The following is a 24,724-nucleotide window of genomic DNA, read 5'->3' on the forward strand; positions in this document are numbered from 1 at the left end:
ATCACCAAATTGTGGAATGACCTCTTTGTAAACTGCAAATAATAGTTGGTCCAATACTCATCCTCTCAGGAACATCCTGAATAGATTTAGATCAATCTACTATTGATTTAAAGTTTTAATGTCATCATTATAATTGTACTCTTAATTCTAGTCATTGGCAATGGTTTGTTAATATTTTTTTTGAAATTTCAAATTTAATGCCTAAGCATTAAATTTCAAATTTAATGCCTAAGCATTAAATTAGTACAAACAGTTTATTTTGTATACTGTTCAGAAAAAGAGTTAGAAACCAAAATATAGAAGATCTGAGAGCTCTGGAGGATCTGCTTGCCATTGAAATACTGTGAACTGATGGAATCTGCATCCATAATAGACATTGTTGTTAAATTTAATTGTGAAACCATCAAGATTGGCCAAATGGTTTACTTTGTAAATTGATCTGTTCATATATTATTTTAAGACAAATATCAATTTTACATTGAAGTATGTCAACTATTTCCAAACTTGTTTTTTCTTATTTCAGCAAACAAGATATACACTCTGAGCAGTCATCTCCAAAAAAGAAAAAACTTGTTTCTGGGTATCAGTTTGGTAATTTTAGTGCGTGGTAGAAAATGTTCAGTGTTTGTATGCATAATAAAATAAATGTGAATGTATGGGACTATATTTTGTATATATATAAAAAAAATAAAACTAATTTTTTTTATAGAATCAATGTGAATGGTTTTTTTTAACAAACCATATTTTTCATAGCTGTGAAAATAGATATTACAACTGCTCTTTCTGTTACCAGCTTTGAACTGGTTGTAAGAATGTACTTTACAAGGTCTGTTCAAAAAATACGTAGATTGTTTGAATTGTGTGGGTCCAGTTGGTTCCAGTCAAATCCGTTTGGCATTGCTATGTTCGCATAGATCAATTGATTACAATGCAGTTTTTTGATTGTAGATATATTTTTGATTCTAGATTGGTTGCTTAGCTACGCGGTTGTTTGTGAAGTATGTTTTATTTTTGGCAGATTTTAGAATGAGTGACTTGAATGAGCAAAGAGTTGCTGTGAAATTTTGTGTTAAACTCAGAAAATCTGAGAGTGAAACTTTTGATATGCTCGAGGTGGCTTACGGCGACATTGCTATAAAGCATGCAACATGTTTTAAGTGGCATGGACGTTTTAAAGATGGTCATCAGTTGATTGAAGATGATGAGTGTCCTGGACGTCCTTCCAAGTCAACTGACGACTCACATGTAGACAAAATCAACACCCTGGTTTGGGCGAATCGACATCTGACCATCAGAGAAGTTCATTGAAGTTCTCAAATGTCTGCGGGAGGCTATTCGGCAGAAAAGGCCAGAAATGTGGAAGAGTGGTGACTGTTTTTTTCAAATTGAAGATGCACCACTGGTTTTTTCATCACGACAACGCTCCAGCTCATTCAGCCCTCAAAACTCGTGAGTTTTTGGCCAAGCACTCGATCACTGTTCTTCCCCACCCATCCTACTTACCTGACCACGATCCTTGTGACTTCTTCTTGTTCTCAAAACTCAAAAGACCTTTGAAAGGAAGAAGATTTGAGACGATTTCTGAGATTGAGGCAAATGCAACGAAGGGACTGAAGAACATCACAAAAGAAACGTTTCAGGACTATTTCCAAAAGTGGAAACACCGTTGGGATAAGTGTGTGCGCTGGGGAGGAGAGTACTTTGAAGGGGATCCAGACAAGTAACTTCTAAATAAAGTACTTTTTTTTTTATGATGTTAATCTACATATTTTTTGAACAGATCTTGTATATTATACATTTCTACATTAAAACAATTTTTCCTTTATCAAAATTAAATACTCGTGTTATTTGCTGCAGTGTTTGCCCCATTACTAGGCTTAACAACCCTGCCCTGGTAAGATGTTACTTAAAAAAATTGTTCATTGAATTTGGTGTAGTGTAGTCAGCCACCATACTTCCATGACTGTCTCTCAAGTGCTGAATATATTTACATCAAGAATGAATATTACTTATATGACGAGGTTAGTTATAAGCTGACAGAGAAGGTTCTTTTATTGTAATTGTCTGTTGTTAAATACATAAAAAATGTAAAAGTGAATCATTCAGAACATGTGTTTCAACGCTTTAACCAAAGTTATAACCTGCTATTTAATAAAAGTTGAATATAAAAATTTTGTAACCAATTAATAACCAACCAAGAACAGCAAGCGTTCCATGCCTGACATATTTGGTAAAGTGGGGTGTGAGGGATTTCTCATTGGTTTCTTCATTGAGCTGAATATGTTGTCAATATGATGTATGCTGTATGTATGAAGTATATGCTACCAGTACGTCAAGTTCTTTGAAATGTAGGTGACATTCATTTGCAATGAAAGTAACACTTCTACTCACTGGTACCTGGCAGCAGTGCCTCTTGAGGCACTAATATGAAAAATATTAAAAAATATATTGTGGTATAAAAATGTATATTTGTATCCCTTTTACTCAATAGGACTAATGCTTTCTGTTTAAAATAAAAGCAAAGTTGGTTTTACATTTTGGTATCAGTGTTCTCCATTTAAAAATGTTTCTTATTATTCTATTCTATCTGTGTCGCTCTCTCATTCAGAATTTTTTATTAACCCTCTTATAAAGCCATTTATCATAAAAACTTTTTATCTACTTTGAACTTTTTTTTGCATATGCTCTCATCCTTCTTTAAACATAATTAATCTTCATTATGAATTAACATAATCATTTCCTAATAAAGTTATCACATTTTTGCTGTAAATATATCAATTTAAATGTACTTTATATTCATGGTGTTTAAAAAATAAGTTACAAAATTTGATTTTGAAATCGATGGTTCATTTAATTTACTTATTATATTATTTGCTAATTAAAATTCATAAATGTTATAAAATTAAAGTATAATGGCACTTGCAAATGTGTAAAACAAAAACCACTCCACATACATGAATTGGTAACTATCAAGTTCTAAGAGACATCTATTAAAATAGAAATTGCTTTCCAGAAAAACTCTCATATGAATCAGGTACAGTGCGTATTAAATAGTAGAACCCAGTTTTCCGTATGAATATTTTTGATACAAAGCGGTACAGCTTTTCATTCATAGTTATTTAATCCTCCATGAGATATTTACTTATGTGTAATTATATCATAATAGACATTGTAGTCACTTTTAAAATATTTCTGAAATGAAAAAATAAATAAGTAATTAATAATTAGGAAATATATTTTTAAACTAATAAGATGTAATCATGGGTGTCAAAACAGTACCTAGTAACGCATTCACAGTCATTTGTTGCATCATCAGCTAAATAATTATATATTAAGTCAAAAGTGAAAATTGCATTTTTTCATTTTATAATAATGTGCCTGGCTGTCATAACAGATCCAAAATGAATTTGTTGTAGTTATTTCCTTGTCATTTGATCATATACATTTTGTCAATTCGTGCAGTTTTTATTGCTTATTAATCAGTTTATTTATATAAATGAAGTATTTCTTCAATATATTTGTTTCAAAACACTACATAATTTCACTGTACAATTTATCTCAATTCTCTACTTTTATTTTTGACTTATTTACTAAACTGAGATAATACCTGATATAGAGAAAAATAAAAATAAACTCTTGAAATAAAGTTTTAAGCTGTGTGTTAATTAAATATAAATGTGTGATCTTATCAAATTGTTCAACTTTTCCCACATTTGGTATTTTTTGGTCAGAATTTGCACATACATGTACTGTATGTTGTGGTATTATCATTCTGCATGTTTTTATGTACATTGACTTCTATTAAGATTAATGACTAAGGATTTACTGAATCCAAAATCTTAAGTTTAAGAGTTAAGAGTTTAAATGATAAGTCAAAAATATATAAGATAAGAAGTTGGAACCCTTCTGGATGAAATAAAATATATTTCCCAAGGAAGTTTAACAATGCCTTGCTGATATTTGTTTTCTAGTTAGAACATTTTCATTCTTTTGATCTTAATTATTTGTCAAAATCAAAGGGCTAATAAATACTCTGTATAAGTTCTATATATGTATAATAGAGAGAGAAAGAGAGATCTGATGCAGACTTTAGTTGAAAACATACAAAATAAATACTTTTTTGGTTGGTACAGTATGACAGTTAGAAATATGAAAAATAAAAATTACTTTTAAACAAACATTTATTAATACAATATCAGTATTACATAAGTGCAGTGAATACAGATTGTGATGAAATAATTATATTTTTTATTTGATTGTGTTTTTTAAATAATAAGATAATACAAATTTTATACTTAAATTGATTGTATAATACACATTGTTTTTTTAAAAATAATAATTACATTGATCTGTTATAGATATATACAAAAATAATGCTACATAATTTTACTGTACAATTTATCCTAATTTTTTCTTTTATTTTTTACTTATATGCTAAATTGATAATACCTGATATAGAGATCGTTACAGTCACTTAAAATTATATACATTTACCTTATTTTTTCTAAATTATGAAATACTTATAATTACATGATTAAAACTTTGGCAGATAATAATTTGACTACAATATTGTTGTATGCTTATAACTATACATTTATTTATATAATTTATAATTATGCAGCTAATAGTAGAATAAAAAAAATATTATTTAAACGGCAACTATTTTACTAGGATCAACTTTAACTCTTATGAAGATTGTATCATCTCGAATGAAATTTCTTTTTTTCAATGTTTCATGTGCCACAAATCTTGGAAATCCAAAACCAAGTGAATCTGGTTCCTTACTTGGCCTTTGAAAATTTTCCCATGTTGGATCCGGAACAAAACTTTCGACTATATTACATGCCTGAAATAATTTAAAAAAAGTTCATTAATATATATATATTGAGGTATGTAGTAGTTTGACCTTATGTACTTTAAACTTAAAGGACAAGACAATTTGTCTTGAGTAACTAATTGTTAATCAATTGAACTATTTACAGCAAATACGTGTTGTTTTTATAAATACAATCCAATCACGCAATGTTATAAAGTTTTGGTATTCTATTTTTTTTTTACAATTTAATTTTTTTAATTATGAAATTACTTACACCTTCCCTGGTAGATTGTTTAAGAATATTTGTAATTAAGCTAAGTTTTTGGATAAATTAATTTAATAATTAGTGATGCATATGTTTAAAAATCTGTTTGTCATATTTAAAATTTCTAACCTTTTTACTTGTTATTTTGTGTTCATCACATTTAACATCATTATTACATGCTGTTGCAGTTACATTTGCCCTTGCTGAGCACCTATTATTGTCACTTGCTATTATGTTATTCACTGACATTTACTCAAAGCGCATCATATTTGTGCTAAATTTTAAAGTTAATTGATTAAATTTTACAGCAGTCTAGTCTTTAAATTGTAACCTTAGTTTAAATTGATGTACATGATTTTTTTAATAGCTTAAAATAGTGAAAACTTAAAATATCTGTGAAAATTTTGTGCCTTAAACATTTGCAATTGTAGGCTATTAATAAATATATTATAAAATAGATGAAACTATGATTTTTAAATTGAATTGTAACTCCTCTATTGCATGTTTTTGTGGTTGTAAAATGGAAGAAATTTCATTTAGAATTTTTCAAATTAATAAATAGTTAATAAATGAATTTTCAGTTAATAAACTGAAAACAAAAAATCATCCCACTTTTAAACATTTTTTGGGAGCTTTAAAATGTATTACAGGGGATGAAATCGATACAAGTTAAGTTACAGATAAATATAATAATAAAAATTTTAGCGATCTAAATTTGAATTATGTCTCTTTTACTCAAAAATTAACATTTAGTTATGAAACAAGATCTTGTACAGGGCTACTAGATAACGTAAAGAGTAAAGTATTTGTTTTTTTTTTTCACTGAGCAGACCTATAAATTTGTTCTTGCATGCTGAGCCCTCTGAAAAGTAGCAGCAGTACATTTGACACCTTTATTCAATTAAATTTAGCAAATAGCTACATAATGCACGTCAGAAAATGCAAGTGAATATTGCCACTTATACCTAAGATGCTTTAACATATCAAAACCATAAGAAAGATAGAGGCAAATAGTATAAAGCAAAAAAAACTTAGTTATATAGTCTAAAAAAAAAATTACAGATAATTAAAATAATTTTTTTATTGCCAAATAATTAACAAAATAATTTTTAATTACCTTTTCACTTTGGTCAAATAGTGTAAAAGCTACAGAGTGTGCAAATGGCCATCTTAATAGTGCATCATATTCTCCTGGAAGTATTTTTATATAAAGTGATAAGTGTGTACCCTCTCCTGCACCATTCCCATTTAGAAATAATGATGCTTGTAATTTATATCCAAACTGACTTGTATACCAAGGTGGACTAACCAACTCCATACCTTCTTTACTTCGTGCTTCAGCAAGTTTGGCTGTATAATCTGTTATTTTCCATACAAGTGTTCCTAAAAAAAAAAGAAAAGTTGTTATTTATTACAATGACTGGTGCACTTTGAATATATTTTCTTAATAACTAATTAATTTATTTCTGTTTAAATTTTATCACGTAATAAAAGTTTAATAAATTAAAAGTAGGCTGCAAAAATTAACCAGTTCCAAATATCCCAATTGTAAGTCATAATGTAAAGCTTGTTAAACTTCGACAAAATGCAGGTATTGTTGTTTAATTGTAATTAAATGTTACTTTTATATTCTGTCAGTAGATTAATGAAATACACCTTATAACTTAAGATTTGCATAATGCAAACTGGTAGAACCTGTTTTTTTACTTAATGTCAATAATTCTTTATTTCCCTTGGTAGGAAAGAGTAAATACCAAAATGATACAAAAAAGAATTAATAGATCAGAAAAAGGATTTCTATTTAATTATATAGTATTCTTAAATCTAATTATAAGAAGTATTTTAAAAATATTTGAATATAATTTTTAATTCTTCACAATTAAATTTTGCATACATTTGATACTTTTATTCAGTTTATTTATTTATGGATTTAGAGAAGTGAGGTCTTGTTTTAACTTGACATTTTGACATTTCATCTATTCTTTGTGTTTGTGATTTTTGTATGCAGTTGTTGAAAAATATATTATCTAATCTTCTATGAGATGTCTAACTGTACAATTTTTTTCTGTTAGAACTATATCTATGTAATGATCGTTCATAAAGTTTTCTGTCTATAAATATCAGCTAGTATATAAGTGTTAGCATTAGCACAGATTATTACCACCACCCATTTACTAAATCACTTGTGGGTGTAATTCCAATAATTATTTCTTAAGTATAAGTTATTTATATATCATTTTATATAGTGTAGTTATTATTTTTTTAAATACAAAAAGAAAAAGAAAATTATGGAGATGTAGTGAAAGTATCATCTCAACTGTATCGCAGTCAGTGACTGTATCCTGGAAGTAATATTTAGGAATTACAATACATGATAACATTAAGATTATTTCTGGTATTTGCTATATTTTTTCCATTATCAGTTGTAATTGTTAATAACATCATTTTGTATTGTATTTTAACTTCCTCTCCAACAGTTAAATTTTGTTTAGTATTAAATTTGTTAATTTCAGTACAATATGAGTGAGGAGTGAAGTCTTCTGTTTGCAGAATTATAGGTTTATTTCTAAACGAATTGTTTAAGAAATGTAAAACATTTTAATATCATTATTATTCATCATCAGTATTACCCATTTTTATAATAATAATTCTTACAGAAAATGATTTGTTTTTTGAGCTTTGCTTCCTTCCCATACAGTATAACACTCAAACTCCTTCATTTTTTAAACTTGATGATTTCTATGTAGTTGTTTATTTAAGAAAGTTTAATAACATGAATGGTGACCAAAAGAAAAATTCCTAAACCCAAAGCAGGACATTTACTTTGAACATTTGATAAATCTATCAGTTGCCTATTGATTAACCTTGACAATTCAGAATTTTAATTTGAAATTTTTTACACTTCATCATTCCTCCAATATAATATATTACGAGGGTAAATCAAAATATAAATGGGATTTTATTTATTTTTTTTTTAATTTATTTATTGCAAAATAAAAGGCAATTATAATTTATTTTTTTTACATAGTTTCCTGCTTTATATATTTTTCCCAGCGAGAAGGCAGGTTTTTTATCACAGTATCATAGAATGAAGCTGGTTGCATCAGGAGCCAATTACACAGGAATCCCTCCACTCCCTTGACATCTTCAAATCATTGCCCTTCTACAGCTTCTTTAAACGGCCCAAACAAATGAAAATTACAGGGCGATAGGTCCAGGCTGTAGGGAGGATAATCAAGTTGAGTCCAGGTTCTTCTAGTTTTGAGACCATTAGAGCTGCAGTATGGGGCCTGGTGTTGTTGTGGAGGGCATGGCCTCTCGAATCGGTCTCATCTTTTGCGATGGATGATATGCAGCTCTCACCTCGTTTAACAGCTCACAGGTAAGTATAATTGATTGTGTGTCACTCATACAAAAATCAATGAACAAAATGCCTCGGTGTCAAAATGAACAAGTCAAAAAAACCGTTGAAAGAATCTAGCCAGCTGACTGTTGAGTCATGGCTTTCACTGGTGCTGCCTCCCCTTTCCTCCAACACTCCATAGTGGCTTGTTTTGACTGGGGAGTGTAGTGATGGACCCATGTTTCGTTGCAGGTGATGATCCAACTCAAAAATGCATCACCTTCTTTCGCAAACCTTGCTGTAATCCTGTGACACCTCCAAATGTCTCAACTTCTGATCTGCAGTCAAAAGGCTAGAGACCCATCTGGTATACACTTTACGGAACTGTAGGTCATTTGTGATGACCACTTGATAGCTCCCATAACTTATTCCGACCTGTTCTACAATTTCAAATACTCTCACTTGTCAATCGTCTTCAAGAATGTCTCAAACCGTGTGAATGTTTTTATTTGTAATGGTGGTCTGAGGACAGCGCTCATGTTCCTGATTTTCCACTCGTTTTCATCGTTCCTTGAACTCATTATGCCAGGCAAACTCACAAGTCCTTGACAATGTTTGGTCCCCGAACTGTGCAGTCAATCTTGAGAAACTTTCTGTTGCTTGACTCCTTCACGAACAAGAAATTTTATAATTATGCATTGCGCACTGGAAGGATGCACCTGTTGCCCTGACATTGTGAGCATTACTGAAGAATTTGTTGAGTGTGGAATGGCTGGCTTTCCCCACTCCTAATGACCCCACCCAAGCATACTAGAAGCACGGGCCCAGTCTTCCAACTATAGACGCTCAGGAACAAAAATCCCGTTTATATTTGATTTACCATTGTAGATGTTATTCTTCTTCTTATAAATTCTATGTTTATGACAGATATTTTAATTATTAATTTGAAAATGATTGATTTTAATTAGATTTATTTTATAATTACTCTTAAATTACCAGAATGGTTGAGAGAGACACGTGCTAGAGCACTCTTAAGACTTGCAATTTGGTGTTGCTGCCTAGTAACTAGTGAACACATTAATACAAGATGTTGCTGACTGCTTTCTTCAAGATGTCTCTCCATTGCGATTCCACGGAGACCCTGTTAAAAAAATAATAGAAATTAATATTTTACCAATATTAGATAGTTATTACAATTTTATCAGAATTATTTACATTTTTTTAATATATAAAGTAATGGTTTTAGCAATTATTTTGTTTCTTGCTACATTTCCCACCCATTCCAGTTCTGATCTGAAGATTAGAACTGGAATGGGTGGTCATATACTTACTATATAGTCATATATTTCATTATATAACAGGAATTTTTGATTGTAATTTCAAAAAAGCCATCTGATAAAACTGTAAATTCCTGTTATTTTATCTTGTTCCTACTACCTCAGTTTTTGTTGTTTTTTCCTGGGATCACACATTAATAACTAAAACCTATGTAATGAAACTTACAAAATTAATCTATTTTAACCAGACAGCAATTTACACAACTAATATCTTAGCTGTCTCATAGAAAAATTCATTTAATTGACAGCTCTTTACTTATACCAATGGCTGTCCCCTGTTAACAAGAAATAGATTTCAGATCCACTTAAAAAAAGAAAGAAAGAAAAATAAGTTAAAAATTGATTTTTGTATTTTTTAAATGTACGAGGGTTATTTTTTTTCAAGATCCAATCGGTCATGAAATTAAAACCACAATGAAAATAAAAAATTTTTTATTTGTAGCAAGTACTTACATAGTTACGCTATTTCTCTACATAGTTGCCACTCCGATCTAGACACTTGTAGCGTGGTACCAACTTTCCAATATCCTCGTCATAGAATGGAGCCGCCTGTGTTTTGAGCCATGTTTCTACGCTGGCCTGCAGCTTGATGTCTGTGCCAAAATGTTGTCCTAACCAGTGTGAAACACTGGCTAGGAGACAACTTTGTGAAAAAGCCACAATTCAGAATAAGCGGAGAGGAATGTTGTCATCAGGCATTGTCTTTCTCCATGACAATGCTCGGCCGCACACCGCAGCTGTAACAAAGAAGCTCCTGCAGCGTTTTTGTTGGGAAATGTTTGATCACCCATCATACAGTCTGGACTTTGCTCCATCCGATTTTCACCTCTTTGCTCACATGAAACGCTGGCTAGGAGGACAACATTTTGGCACAGACATCAAGCTGCAGACCAGCGTAGAAACATGGCTGAAAACACAGGCGGCTCCGTTCTATGACGAGGGTATTGGAAAGTTGGTACCAAGCTACGACAAATATCTAAATCAGGGTGGCGACTATGTAGAGAAACAGCCTAACTATGTAAGTACTTGTTACAAATAAAAAAATTTTTATTTTCTGTGTGGTTTTAATTTTGTGACTGATCGGACCTTGAAAAAAAAATAACCCTCGTACATACTAAGGATGTATTTCAGTATTATAATTTAAACAGACAAAAAATAATATTTGAAACATTTTTTCTTGAAAGTTTTCTTTTTTATTTCAAGTGGAGAATGGGAGTATCGCCCTTCTTTAGTGAATATTTCAAGCAATGTAAATTAAAGGAAGTAGAATTTTAAAGTAATTTATAGGTTTTTTTAAATGGCAATTCCTTCTTTCAACTTTAAAAAAGTTTTTTTTGTTGTAATTTATTCGTTGACTATATTTTACTAAAATATATCAAACAATAAGGATTGAAGAGAACAAAGTTGAACAACTTTCATTAAGAAATATTGTTGATTTTAACACAGTTTATTTCCAATTTGTAGATAAGAACTGGTATTATAAGGAGGCACTACATTATTCGGTTTGTATTAAAATATGTTGTTATTTGTGTTATTATGACAAAACTTTATGGTTTTGTAAACTGCCCATGATTAATAAAAATTATTACAATATGTTTTAATATTTAATACTGAAATATGATTTTTAATTTTTTTTTTTTTTTGATGTTGGAGAAAAATAATATAATATGCACTTCATTATAATGAGGTACAATCAAATAAAAATAAACTGTTAAATATTTAAAATGTTGATTACATCAATACCAAATCAATTTGATTGTTTTGTATTTAGATTCAAAATTCTTTAAAATTACTAACTGTGTAATTATTAATATATACCTAAATGTGATGTAAAAATTACCTTAAATCTGCATCCAGCTTCTTTAAATACGCATTGAGTTATTAATGAATTGCAGTGATCTTTAATGTGACTATCTAATTCTTCTCTTGGTACAATAGCTACTTCACATCTATGTGGACATGGTACTGGTGCTCTTGCGCATTTTGTATGATGTGCTTGTAATGTATCGGCTAGGAAACTTTGCGCACAATATCTGTAATAAAATAATTTTGTGTATTGTTAAAGTTAAATAATTTTATTAATTTTACTTAAAATTAAATAACTCTTGATTGTATTTCATACTGAATGATCAGGGAAGGAAAAAGAAGAGGTAATGTAACAAGCTTTTGGACATTTTTTTGAAGAGCCAAAGTTATTTTAAGATAGTCAGGTACTGGATATATGTACAGGCAGCTAATTGTAGTGAAACACATTTTACTAGTGGATTATAAAAAATTTAATCTAAAAAAAATGTATAATTAATATTATTAAAATTTATAGGTACTTAAATGGCAAAAGGAATTTTTAAACTGGAGAATGAGGGAAACACATTTACTTTCTGTGAAATTGCTTTTGTGTGTATAGAAACTCTATACAAAAAAAGTTTAATTTTTTTTCACCCTCTGACCATATTTATAATTGTACTAGCTCAAGGGCCACAGTCCAATGGAAAAAATATTTTAATCTAACATTCAAGTATATATATATATATATATATATATATATAAATATATATAAATATATATATATATAAATAAAAGCAAAATATATATATATATTTTGCTTTTATTGTTCTATACCGGCATTTGAAGCCAAAAGGGTGTATCTCAATACTTTTGAATTACAATTTTTTTTTCTAAATTTTTTACAGCATTTTTTATGTGATTGTACTCGAATATTTTTTTGTGAAACAGTCTATTAATTAACAGTTATAATAATTATTTAAAAATCTAAGTTTTTAAAAGTTCTTGACAAGAAAACTGAAATACACCTGTTTGGCTTAAGGAATTCTTTACCTTTTATGTATTAATTAAATTCAGTTCTGTAATACTTCACTACGATAGTTTATTTATTACAAACTCAACAAATAATGAATGAAATTAAATTAGACTAATATCCAGTGTTTTATATTCTAATTCTTTCAGAGTTATTTTATAAATACAGAAGTATTTAATAAAATAAAATAAATTTTTATAATTAAATTTTTTGAGTTTGCTGGCCACGAAACCCTTTAAGGTAGGCTGAATACAGCCTGCACATGAAGACCCATGCCTTATGCAATATATATAAAGATCTAGCATCTAGTGTATAAGCAAGGTATATAGTCGTATACAATAGAAAGTTTTAGGAGAAAGAAAAAGTAAAGAATGTAAGAAAAGAAAATGAAAATTATTTTGAAGTAATTAATAAAAAAAATTTTAGCAACAACCATAGCACGTATAGTGTCAGTATCATGTCCACCATATAGGTGAGTTTAGATGCATAATTATTATTAGTAGCAAAATATTAGTAGTAAAATATCCATGTAATGAAAGAATAAAAAGAAAATTTTTAAAACTTAATTCATGCTGAGAACAGTTTACTACATTAATGAAAGAGAATACTCATACTATGTTATTACATTATTCTTTTATAATAATACTCGTGTGTGTGTGTATATATATATATATATATTTGTTAGAGAAATATACTAATACTGAAAGCAGAGGTGTTTTCAGTTTTCCTAGGCAGTTCCTTTTGATGAAGAAATTGTTAAAAAAATTTTGAAAGTAGTAAAACTGTTTAGAACTGTTATATATATATTATATATTACTGATAAATTATACACATTATCCTTATAACAAATTTGCCATTTGCCCTCCATTCAAGGAAAATAAAATCTAAGGTGTACTTAGTATTTCTTAATTTTGGTGATTTAAGAAGAAATTCATGCATTTAATTTATTCCATTAGTTTTTTATACTTCACATCCATTAATATTTTGAAATGCTATTCTTATAACAACTTTGTATTCCTGTAATAGTATTGACTGCTACGGTCATTAGTACAAATAACTAATAAATGTAATAGCATTAGTAAAACTTCACTCATGTTATTTTACTGTAGTGATGTATGCATATTGATTTATTAAAGTTATTCTGGCATCCTTCAACTCTAAAATATTACTTATATTAAAATCATCAACTTGTAAGAGTTACTGTCTTATTGAGTTATTGAGTTACTATCTTATTCTAGATCCTTTAAATAATTATTTTTCATGATCAAGTTAATCATTTATTTTTAAAAAACATATTATAATTATTTTTTTTTTTAATCTATGTTTCACAGAATATAAAACTGAACAATTTATAAAACATAACATATTTATGAATTATAAGGTTTTTGCATAAATATTTTTTTCTTACCTGCAAGGAACAAGTCGTTTTGTACATTCAACTGCTTTATGTTTTGATAATTGTCTTCTTTGCAATTTCATTCCACATTTATTTTCACAGTATAAAGGTTCCAAAGGACAGCTTCCAACATGTGCTTCTAATGCAGCTCCAGATAAGTCTTGACTACAAAATTCACATCTGGCAATACGTTCAGGACATGTGTATTTCATATGATCTTCCATCAATACTCGAGGTATTTGAGCACCACATTTGTTGGAGCATGGTATCGCATCGTATTTACATGTATTTAGATGTGCCTAAAACAAATTTTATTATTTTTTTTTATATAATTATTCTACTAGTTGACTAATTTAAAAATTAATAAGCTGATTTCAATTGTCAGATTTTAAAATTACTTGCCAGCCATAAGACTTACTGTTTAATCACAGTAGATATAGCTGTTTTATATTAATGTCTCTTAATGCTGTCACATAGATTATTATCTATTGAGATTCTTTTTTTTTTTTGTAAAATCATTTTATAGCTGCCCAAATAAATTATATAAAAGTTTATTCTTTAATTATAAAGTTTTCTAATAGCAATAATATAATACTTATAAAGACATTGTTAAAATAGGAAACAGCTCTCTTTTCTGCATTAGTCACCTTGTTCCAGAAGGTAAAGAATTATACACTTGTTACCTTCAAGTGCTTAAATCTTAAAAGTTTCAATATTTGTTTCATTTAACTATGAGACCTTATCAATTTTTACTTCTAGATATTAACAGAGATATTGCTGATGTTATATAAAGGGATTCAGTGAAGGTTTGAATTTCCATATATGTTAAAGAGTTCATGGAAAGTCAAACAAATACAACTAAATTAATTATCAACAATTATGTTCATGACATGATTAAATAACCATCATCATGTTTAAATGTTCCAGTTCATTTTATCATTAAATTTATCATTGTTCTCTAATTTAGTCTTTATTTGTCTTACACAAGACGTTCATTAATTTTCAGAATCAGGTATTTTTTATAGTGGTTAAAATACTCCTGTGTTTTTGATTTTTAAGCCTCTCTCTTAGAAAGATTATTATTCTTTTCATTATGATATCCAACAGTTAATCAATTAAATTCAGTTAGCTTAAACTATTACTATTACAAATGAAATTTCAACCATATTTGTAAAAAATATAATTTAATCAAGTCACAGGATAATCAGACAAATTATTATTACTATTTTTAATAGAGTAAATGTTTACTTTTAATGACATCAAATAAAATCTCATTTGGTTTCTCTTTTTGTAATAGTTTTATATCTTTATCATTTATCATAGACCAGAAATTCTTTTAAGATACTATTTGTTGAAAAGTAATACTTTTTATTACCAAAATTTTTTTTAATATTATTATATTGCATTTTTTTATATACATTAATAAAAAAAATAATAAAATAATACTTAACTCCAGTTATTATTTAAATTTTTTATTAAAAATTGACATTAAATTAAAAATAACTTATTTACCATTTAAGTCAAAATTAGAAAAAAAAAAATAATAGCAAGGTAAAATATTTTTTAATTTGTTTTTTAAATCGTTTGTATTATTCTATTTTACCTCTTTATAGTTCTGTTTTTATTTAAAATATAACTAGGCAAACTAAAAGCACTGTTTATATGGTATACAAAAGTTGAGGAATCTACATCTGGATAAAAAATAAGGGAAAGAAAACAGTGAAAAAATACAAAAAGACAAAAAAAATATAAATTTTTTTTTAATGTAGAAAAGAGGTTTTTTTAATTAATTCTGTTCAATCTTTGTATGGATATTATTTTTATATCAGAGTGACACCATAAGACGCATCATTCATTTACATTGAACAAACCACTGTTGCAATATTAAGAAATAATGTTAACGAAAGATTAATCCTTCAAACTCTCTTTAAAGATTGTCTGTTTTTTTTTTTTTTACATGGATAAAACATACAATGGTAGTCCAAAGGAAGATTTTTACAAAATACCAAATGAATGACCAAAATTAGTTTATTTAGTAAAGAATTAGCCTGAAATATATGTTAAAAAAGAAATAAAAACAATATAAGTTAGAGAACATTCTTCTTTTTGAAGTTAATTAAAGACAATAAATTTTGTTGTTATGTGTTAGATGTTTTTAATTAAATACTGATTAGGTTTTGTTAAAAGAAGGTATTTTTGCTTTAGAAGAGAAAAATAACTTTAATCATGTGTGCTTTCAAGCCAGTACTTTTTTAAATGCCCGGCTCAGTTGCTGATTATTCAGTTTTCTTTCATTTCATTATTACTTAACTGATATAATCTTAGAAATATAAAATATTATTTTATGTCTGCATCTGAGGTTTATGTTTGTATGGATTAGTGGATGAACCTCATAGTGTAGAATTACACCGTTTGAGTAATATTATTAAAAAAGAAACAATACATTATCTGTTCTAAAACTGACATTTATTCATTATGTTTACAATTCATCATGTTCCATTATTTCTTTTTTAATGAATTGCATTTTTGTGACAAATATGACCAAAGTATTACATGACCATTCATATTTGTTTATTATACAGTTTCAAATACAATACAGTTGAAATTTGCAGAATATATGTTTTCTTTTTTTATTATTCATTGTATTTTTCTTACAATATGTATAATTATAAAATCTTTAATAAAATGTAATTAACAAAACTAACATCTCTATGTGTTAAAAGATGTCAGATTATATTATTTTTATGTATAGAATCCAGAAATTATTTAAATGAATTATTAAAAAGTGAAATTTGTTACAAAACGCAACAATATTACTTATTATTTATAAGATTCCTTAAATTAATATTTGAAATATTAATTATTTTTATTTTAATACGTAAATATAGCAGAGCCAATCTAGAAAGCCACTTTTTCCTCCGCTTACAGCCATGCATCTACTCCCCTCCAAAAGCGCCTTGCTATAACTGCTCAGCTAAACTTTATTCAAGTTATTATGTAATTATAAATTATACTGACTACATCAGGAATGATTATGTATGCAATTTCAAGGCATATGTAATCTTGCCTTAGAATGATTATGTAAAGCACTTCTTTCTTGTCCTTGGACAAGATTCAACATTTGCCTTGTAAAAACAAAGAAATGGGAAAAAATTGATCAGAACAATGCCACAAAAAAAATCAAAAGAGATTTGATTAAGTAAATAGACTGCTGTTACGGTATGATAATATACTGATATATTTCTTATTGACGAAAAATAAATTGATTGATTGATTTTTATTTTATTCCAAAAGTCTCTTGATATCAAATGCACAATTGATTATTCAGAGCCCTTAGTCACCTGTATTCCTTATTTTTGTAATGAGTGTACTAAAGGTTGTTACACTACTGAAATGCTAAAAATAGGATATGTTCTTGTTGTATGACAAGAATTGTGGCCATGAGATAGCGTTGAGATGTACCTGATTTTCAGTTAGATATTAAAATGTTCCTGCATTAGATAGCAAGCACGAACCATCATTATCACTTTGACTTGTGGAAATTAAATACTACCGACAAAAACCTGAAGTTAAATTACTTGCTTGATCTCTGCATATTTTTGCTAAAATAATATAAACTATTTTGACTGTCATTACATAATCATTCAATAGAAATTATACAGGTCTTCTCATCTGTCATCTAACTTCCATGATTTTTTTTTAGACTATAGGTTAAGATTTATTATCTAAAATAATTTTACATTACTACATAGTTCAGAAAATAAATAAAATATAATTTTAAATGTTTATTGTTATCTTTTAATAAGCCGGATACTTACACAAGAAATTAAAACATTTTTTTTTTTTTTTTTAGCATTAGCTTTTATTGATACATAGATCTTGAAAATATGCCACACAAAAAAACAGGATTTTCAATTTAGCTACCAATGATGACATTGACTAAGTTGTTTAAGTGTTTATCCTTTGCAGTAAATTCTATATGAAAATTGTATCATAAACAAATGGTTAAAATTGTCATCAGCAACTAATTGCTTTAAAATGCTGCAAGACTGGGTTCAATCCTCATAGATATAATTCAATTTTGTTGCAGGAAGGAAGATAGATTGACTTTATCTCATAAACAACTTAGTTATAGTTAGTTTTTTATACATCACTTTGACTAAAGAAAAATCTAGAGAGACAAACAGTTATTGTTATCAGCACACCAAGGAAACTGCACTTCATCAGCTTTTATGTACTCCACATTGTAGATGGAGCTAGTGTAGTGCTGATACATTTCCCATTTATTTATCTTAAGAAGAACGAATCTAGGGCAAAGAAGGATTGAGTGCGCAGGGTGGAATTAACAAATAGAAAATTTTTTAAACATAAAAATGTGCCTATTTCAAACACAGTATTTTTTCTTATTTTGTCCAGATTTCTAAAGTTATAGTGACCTAAATTTGAATGTTAATGTTTTCCATTTTAGTTTGGATATTGAAGTTAAAAAAAAATAAAAACTGTTGGAATTGGTCTTACTGACGCAACACTTTTGTGAAGCAGAGTCTTCTCAAATGATAATTATAAAAAACAAAAAGACTATTGATAAAGTAAGTTAAACTACTGTATACTTATAAAACTACACAAAAGCAGGAAATCATTCAGTTATAATTTTGAAAGTTGACGGTATGTTATAAAAGCAAAACAACAGAACTATTTCAATAATTTAGTAAATAATTTTTGAAAAATCCAAAGAACAATTAAAAAAATTATTGAACATGATTTGATAATAGTTTATTCCTAATACTACTTCATTATAATGGCATTGAATAATAATTTATACTGATAAGTTATAACTATTATTATAAATAGGTATAATTAACACAGAAATAATTATAATTTAATGATAAAAGTTTATTTTTCAGGAATTAATACATTGAAAGGCAGATCAGAATAAAATGTATGTTTCATTACATCACTTCTGGATAATTATGTTGTAAATTTATACTTTAATTTTGTTGAATGGCAGTTTTTGTTTTTTTAAATATAAACAACCATTAGTGTTGATTTATTTATATGAGCATAATAATTTTAAAAAATTTCTCTTGGATTTATTTCTAATATGCAATTGTTATTTTACTTAAATAAATTGTATTTTTATTATTTTTTTATGATCACTGTTGAAGTTGAATAATTTCTTAAAATTTTTACTGTTATTGTAATAATTTATAGAATATTCTTATAAAATTTCAAGGAAAACTAGTTATGTATAATCTTGTTATAATTGTTTAAGAACGTGTGAGAATGTATAATATAATTTAAAGAGGGAATTTTTTTAAAATGAATAACATTGAAATTATTTTCCTTGAATATCAAGACTGTTTTTACCTGTTTTATTATATATTAATGTAATATAACTGGAAATATTTATGCTGCTTTAAAAGAACAGGATTTTTTAAAATAAAAAATGTAATTACAGTATTTATTTATTAATATATATTTATATTGTATGAAGTTTCATATTAGTCTTTAATATCAGATAACAGTCATAGGAATAATATTCAAATGTATTTATTTATACATGTATGTCAAGTATAACAAGAAGTAATTAAAAATTCAGGCTTTTAAGAAATATTTTTAACAGACTTCAAAAAAAGGAGGAGGTTATAAATTCAACTTGTGTTTATTTTTTACAATTATATTTTTTAACATATGTGTTATATATAAAAATATATATTTAGCCCACTGCGCTGGTCTAGTGATTAATTCATCATTGCAAATCATTTTTTTAACAATTGATTTTCAAAGTTGAAGGTTCTAAGCTTCAAATCCTAGTAAACGTTGGTTGCTTTTGTATGGATTTGAATAGTGAGCAGCGAGTACTGATGTACTTTGGTGGTTGGAATTTAATTAACCAAACATCTTAAGAATAGTTGGCCTATGTCTGTACAAGAGTAAACCACATTTACATGGTATATTCATATCATCCTCATGTCATTGGACTTTGGGGAGTTGCTTATTGTTCACCAGTTGAACAGTTTGCAATGTACACATTAGGAAAAAAGTATATATTATCAAATGCAAAAATTCAGGTGAATCTTTTATTAATACAGAGAGGATGTTCCTCTCTGTATATTAATAAATACACAGAAGAACGATACTGCACATGTGGATTTCTTCCAAATAAAATCGTATATAATTTTGTAAACAAAAAAGTAACTAAATATAGCCTGAAGTCATTTTGATATTTACAGAATTTTCATTCAAACCATCAAGAAAATTATTTTAAAAATATGTGTTAAAAAATAATTTTCCCATATTTTAGAATTTCATCTCTTGCTTAGTTACATTTTCTGTAAAACTTATTTTATTTTTATCAGCTGTAGAATGGTATAGATTTCTCACCTTTTGTGTTTTTTTTACAAATAGTGTTTTTTTAATATGGGTAGCAACTTAATTTGGTAGTTACCAATATTTTAAATAAAACTAAAAAAATAAAAATTCTTTAAAAATCTCTGCTTAAAAGTTTTCTTTCCTCACTAACCTTCTTTTCATTTTAGCTTATAATGCCATATTTTATTTTCTAAATATTTTCTGTTTTGTTAACTGTTTTTCTTACCATTAACAACCATCTTTACTGATTAAATAAAGTAAATAAAATATTACTGACCAAACTATTTTTTTTTAAAGTAAAATTTTACCTCTAACTGGTTTTTCTTTCATTTCTTTAAATCACTACTTTCTCATGTGATGCTCATTAACCAAATTTAGTTTAGATTCGCTGAAATTGCATCATTCAAGTTTTAGCTATATGAGCTTTACTAATCTCATATTTTATTATTCACTCACTCTTCACTGACATTTTGCATTCATTTCATAAGATATGAATTCAGAGAAAAACTGTACATCTTTAAACCCCTGTATAGAGTAATGTCCTAATAGCTGGATAACATGCAGCTGCTCAACAAGAGTCATTTTAAATTTATAACATGTACCTTGACTGTATATCATATATATGAATTTTCATTTTGAAGAGATAATGTTGAATTTTATAACTAATTTTTTTTAAATTTTGCTGCAAAGTTTTTTCGAATGGACGTAACTATTTTTTTTTATGTAAGCTCAGGCGATTATGCTTTCTTTTCTGTTTTTTACCCCCCCAAAAAAACACTGATGAAGTTTTATTATTATTCTAATGGTTTATTAATATGATTAAAAACTAAAAATCATCTTACCTTTAGCTTTCTTAATTGATCACTCCATTTGCATCCTTCTTTATGATGAATGCAGTAAACTACAGATCCCATAATGTCTTTTTCTGAATCAGAAATCTGAAAAAAAAAATAGGTATTTGTTGATATAACATTTGTTAATTATAAAATATATTCTTCATATCCTTAGTTAACCTGGCATAAGATACTTATTATTTTTAGAATGGTTATACCAATCTCAGAAGTGATTTTAACTAATATCAGGTTGTAGACAAACATTTCGGTTATATGTATATATTTAATGCAATTATCGTATTTGTTAAAAAAATATATGGTTTACACTTCACAAATAATAAAATGAATGGGTAATAAAATCATGTCATCATATTATACAACAATATTTATTTATTTATTTTTACTGTACTGTAAATATTACTCTTCAACTTTTTTTCTATCGTAATAATAACAATAATTGTTATTTTTAGTTGCATGAAATGTTGTAGGATCTTATATATATCACAAATGACATATTATTGAGTATCTGGCTGAAATTATTATCAACACATTGGTCCTTTTATTACTTGGAATTATTTTTTTGTGTAGTACCATATACTGTAATTTATGTTCTTAGCATAAAAATATGATCTCATCGATTCATAACATTTTCTCTTAGAATTGATTGTATAAGACGTACTATATCAAACATTTTTTGGCCATAGATAGATGAATGTGCAGTGGTGCTCTTAGATTGCACTGTAATTAGTATTACAGATGCAAAAAAATTACTTTATTGATGTGATGTCAATTATATTTAAAATTTTGCCTATCTTAATTTTTTCCGACTTAGCTCAAAAAAAAAAATAAATTGAACCAAGTTTTAGAAAACTTATCTGTTAAACTTATTGTAACTTTGATTAAATACTGTTCTATTTCTTATTTATATTTTTATTTTTGCTCTGCTACCCGTTGGTAGTCAAAAATTTTCTTACACAAAGGAAAAAATTTATCAACATAAAAATTTAATTTTACAAACGTTTTGTGTAACATTTATTGTTTGAAGGTTTTTTTACAGAACAACTTAAAAGCAGCTCATTAATTTCTTGATGTCTTGTTTTTTGGCAGTCTTTCAATCAAGATTTATTTAGTTTAGAAAAATATTACAAAAAAGTTGTAACCAATAAAATTTGCCGTGAAGTTTTATAAACAATTTTTAAATTGTAATTAGGTCTTTGCCTCTTTCTTTTCAGTTGTAGTTTAGTTAATAAGCTTTAAATAAATTTAGTATATAGGCTTAGCATATAAAATATACCTGTATTTATTATTTAATAAATAATTATAGGTTTTTGAATTTAATTAAATTTAACATTGCTAGGTTGTAGTTTCTTCTCAGAGAGATAACTGCGTAGCAGTATTTGTGATTAACTCTGTCTTACAAAAATAAATAAATCTATTAGATATGGAACAGATTTTATCTAGAATGGAATTTTAAAGCTTGGTATCTGTATTGTTAGAAGTTTTTTTTTTAATGGCTTCTAAGGCTACTTTAGCTGATATTAAAGTTGTTACTTGCCAACAGCCTGTGTGTGATTTATACATAGAAAACTTATGTTTCATACTTTTAAACTTAACACATACTAGTACATTCACATAAAAACACATTCATAAGCAAATATGCATATTCATGAATAGTAAAAATTGCTAAAAACAGTGAGTTTAAAACTAAAACTTAGCAATCTCTGGGTAAATAATAATAAAAAAACAGCTAAAACTGAATGTAAAACTTACACTGCCGCTAAAACAAAATCATATAAGTAGTGAAGAACCATATACAGTGCAGGATATCCATAAATAAATAACCACAGACATATCACAAAATATGTAAGTGTAAAGGGCCTTGACACATTAATACAGTAAATAACCGTGAAAGAAGCCCAAAACATAAATAGTAATTGGTGTTTTAATTTAATATGATGTTAATTGTAATAAGATTTATTGGAAATTAAATTTAGAATTTATAATATCCAAAAAAAGTTTATAATATCCAAAAATTGATTACACAAAGCTAAATGGTTTTGAGTAGTTAATAACATACAATTTTTATGGTAATATTTAACATATAATTCCGTACGTAGTTGTATTAATATCCTGTGTTATGTATGTTAAGTGTAAATACATATAATAGAATATTAAAATGTTCAGTATGTAAATGAAATTCCTCCTATTCCTTTGTGAATCATTTTATTTATTGCAAAATTTTTCTTATCTTGTGTAGTTGTGACAGAGAATTGAGTTGAGTGAAATGAAAGACTTGTAATTCAGATTAACCCAAGGACAACATGTTCTATTAGTAAGTTGCATTAAAACTGATAGTACTATTAAGTGAATAACCTTGTTTATTATATGCTTCACTATGAACTATTTTGTTAATTTATATAATAAATATCCATTTTCCAAGTTGTTAGGCAACATTCAGTTATCTACAACAATTTAAAAGTACCTGTAGTGTAGGAAAAAATTATTTCTACCTGTTACTGTACTTGTAATATATTAAAAATAACTAAATATATTTTATTAAACGAATAGAAACAATAAGAAATTTTATATTCTAAAATCTTAGAAATTTTATTAGAAATTTGTATTTATATATATATATATATATTTGTCTGTGTGCACGCACGCATGTGTGTGTGAACACATGCATGTGTTCATTATACTATTAGTCGAACCAGTTCAGGAAAAAAAAAATCAGGCATAAATTCAGAGTATAAAATGATATAATGTATATTAAAAACTACAATCTCTTATCTTAACTATATATTTTATAATTTTGTCGTGTAATTATATTCCAAATGTTTTTAAATTGTTCTTATAATAATTTTAGGTTGCATGATGTAAATTGCCAGTGCTTCTTGTAAATGATAAAACCATTATTAAGAATAACAAACATATCAAGCTCGCTAGGAAAATTGAGGGGTGAAGAGGATTTCCACTGCCTTATCACAGAGTCAAATATATTACTACCTACCACATTTCAAGTTGACTTAAATACAAGTGTTCTTCAGGCTAGCAAGTGACACCTTTATCATATGATGTGATTTATATGAATGTTATTACTCTCTGAAAGCAACTCTGGTTTATATCTTAAATTCTTTATATTTGTCACCAAACAATACAGACTGTCTCCATTCAATTGAGGAGTGGTGAAATATATCACTTTTCTTATAACTTTTAAAATTCTGTTATATAATTACATGTCAAGGATGTTTATTAAAAATGCATGTGATGATACTATCAACTGTAAGAAAGCTAAACAAGAACAAAAACATCAAACAGAGGTTTATTTCTACGCTTTGTAAGCCAATACATTCTACCAACTATCCTGCTAAAGTAATTTGTATGAGTTTTTGAATCGTAATATTTTTTTGGTTTTTTTGTTTTAGTTCAACTTTAGATATGTTTACCCTTCAGATAATGCAAGAAAAATTGACCAAATAATATTAGAACTTAAGAGTAGGTCAAAAGAAGGCTGATCCATATTTCGTTATTATATATATATATATAA

At 27.3% G+C, this 24,724-nt stretch overlaps 2 protein-coding genes across 4 annotated transcripts in view; one reads left to right on the plus strand and one right to left on the minus strand.

Moving 5' to 3' along the window:
- The window catches only part of LOC142323902 (RING-type E3 ubiquitin-protein ligase PPIL2), a 50,204-nt gene extending 49,489 nt beyond the window's left edge, over positions 1–715 (plus strand). Inside the window, exon 11 of the mRNA XM_075364237.1 lies at positions 524–715. Coding sequence (XP_075220352.1) covers positions 524–611 — 88 coding nt within the window. The 3' untranslated portion in view covers positions 612–715. The remainder of the gene's footprint in view (positions 1–523) is intronic.
- Positions 716–4,202: 3,487 nt separating this feature from the next.
- Positions 4,203–24,724, minus strand: part of Traf4 (TNF receptor associated factor 4) — a 77,224-nt gene continuing 56,702 nt past the window's right edge. For 2 of the 3 annotated variants that reach the window (XM_075364240.1, XM_075364242.1), the window contains exons 2-7: positions 21,187–21,282; positions 13,985–14,271; positions 11,602–11,794; positions 9,421–9,565; positions 6,199–6,464; positions 4,204–4,846 (exon numbers count right to left, since the gene is read on the minus strand). In XM_075364240.1, coding sequence (XP_075220355.1) covers positions 4,649–4,846; positions 6,199–6,464; positions 9,421–9,565; positions 11,602–11,794; positions 13,985–14,271; positions 21,187–21,282 — 1,185 coding nt within the window. In that variant the 3' untranslated portion in view covers positions 4,204–4,648. Of the gene's footprint in view, positions 4,847–6,198; positions 6,465–9,420; positions 9,566–11,601; positions 11,795–13,984; positions 14,272–21,186; positions 21,283–24,724 lie in introns of all 3 variants that reach the window. The other variant, XM_075364241.1, reaches the window with a different exon arrangement.

This window comes from Lycorma delicatula, chromosome 4, assembly GCF_047948215.1.
Source record: "Lycorma delicatula isolate Av1 chromosome 4, ASM4794821v1, whole genome shotgun sequence".
Taxonomy (NCBI): Eukaryota; Metazoa; Arthropoda; class Insecta; order Hemiptera; family Fulgoridae; genus Lycorma; species Lycorma delicatula.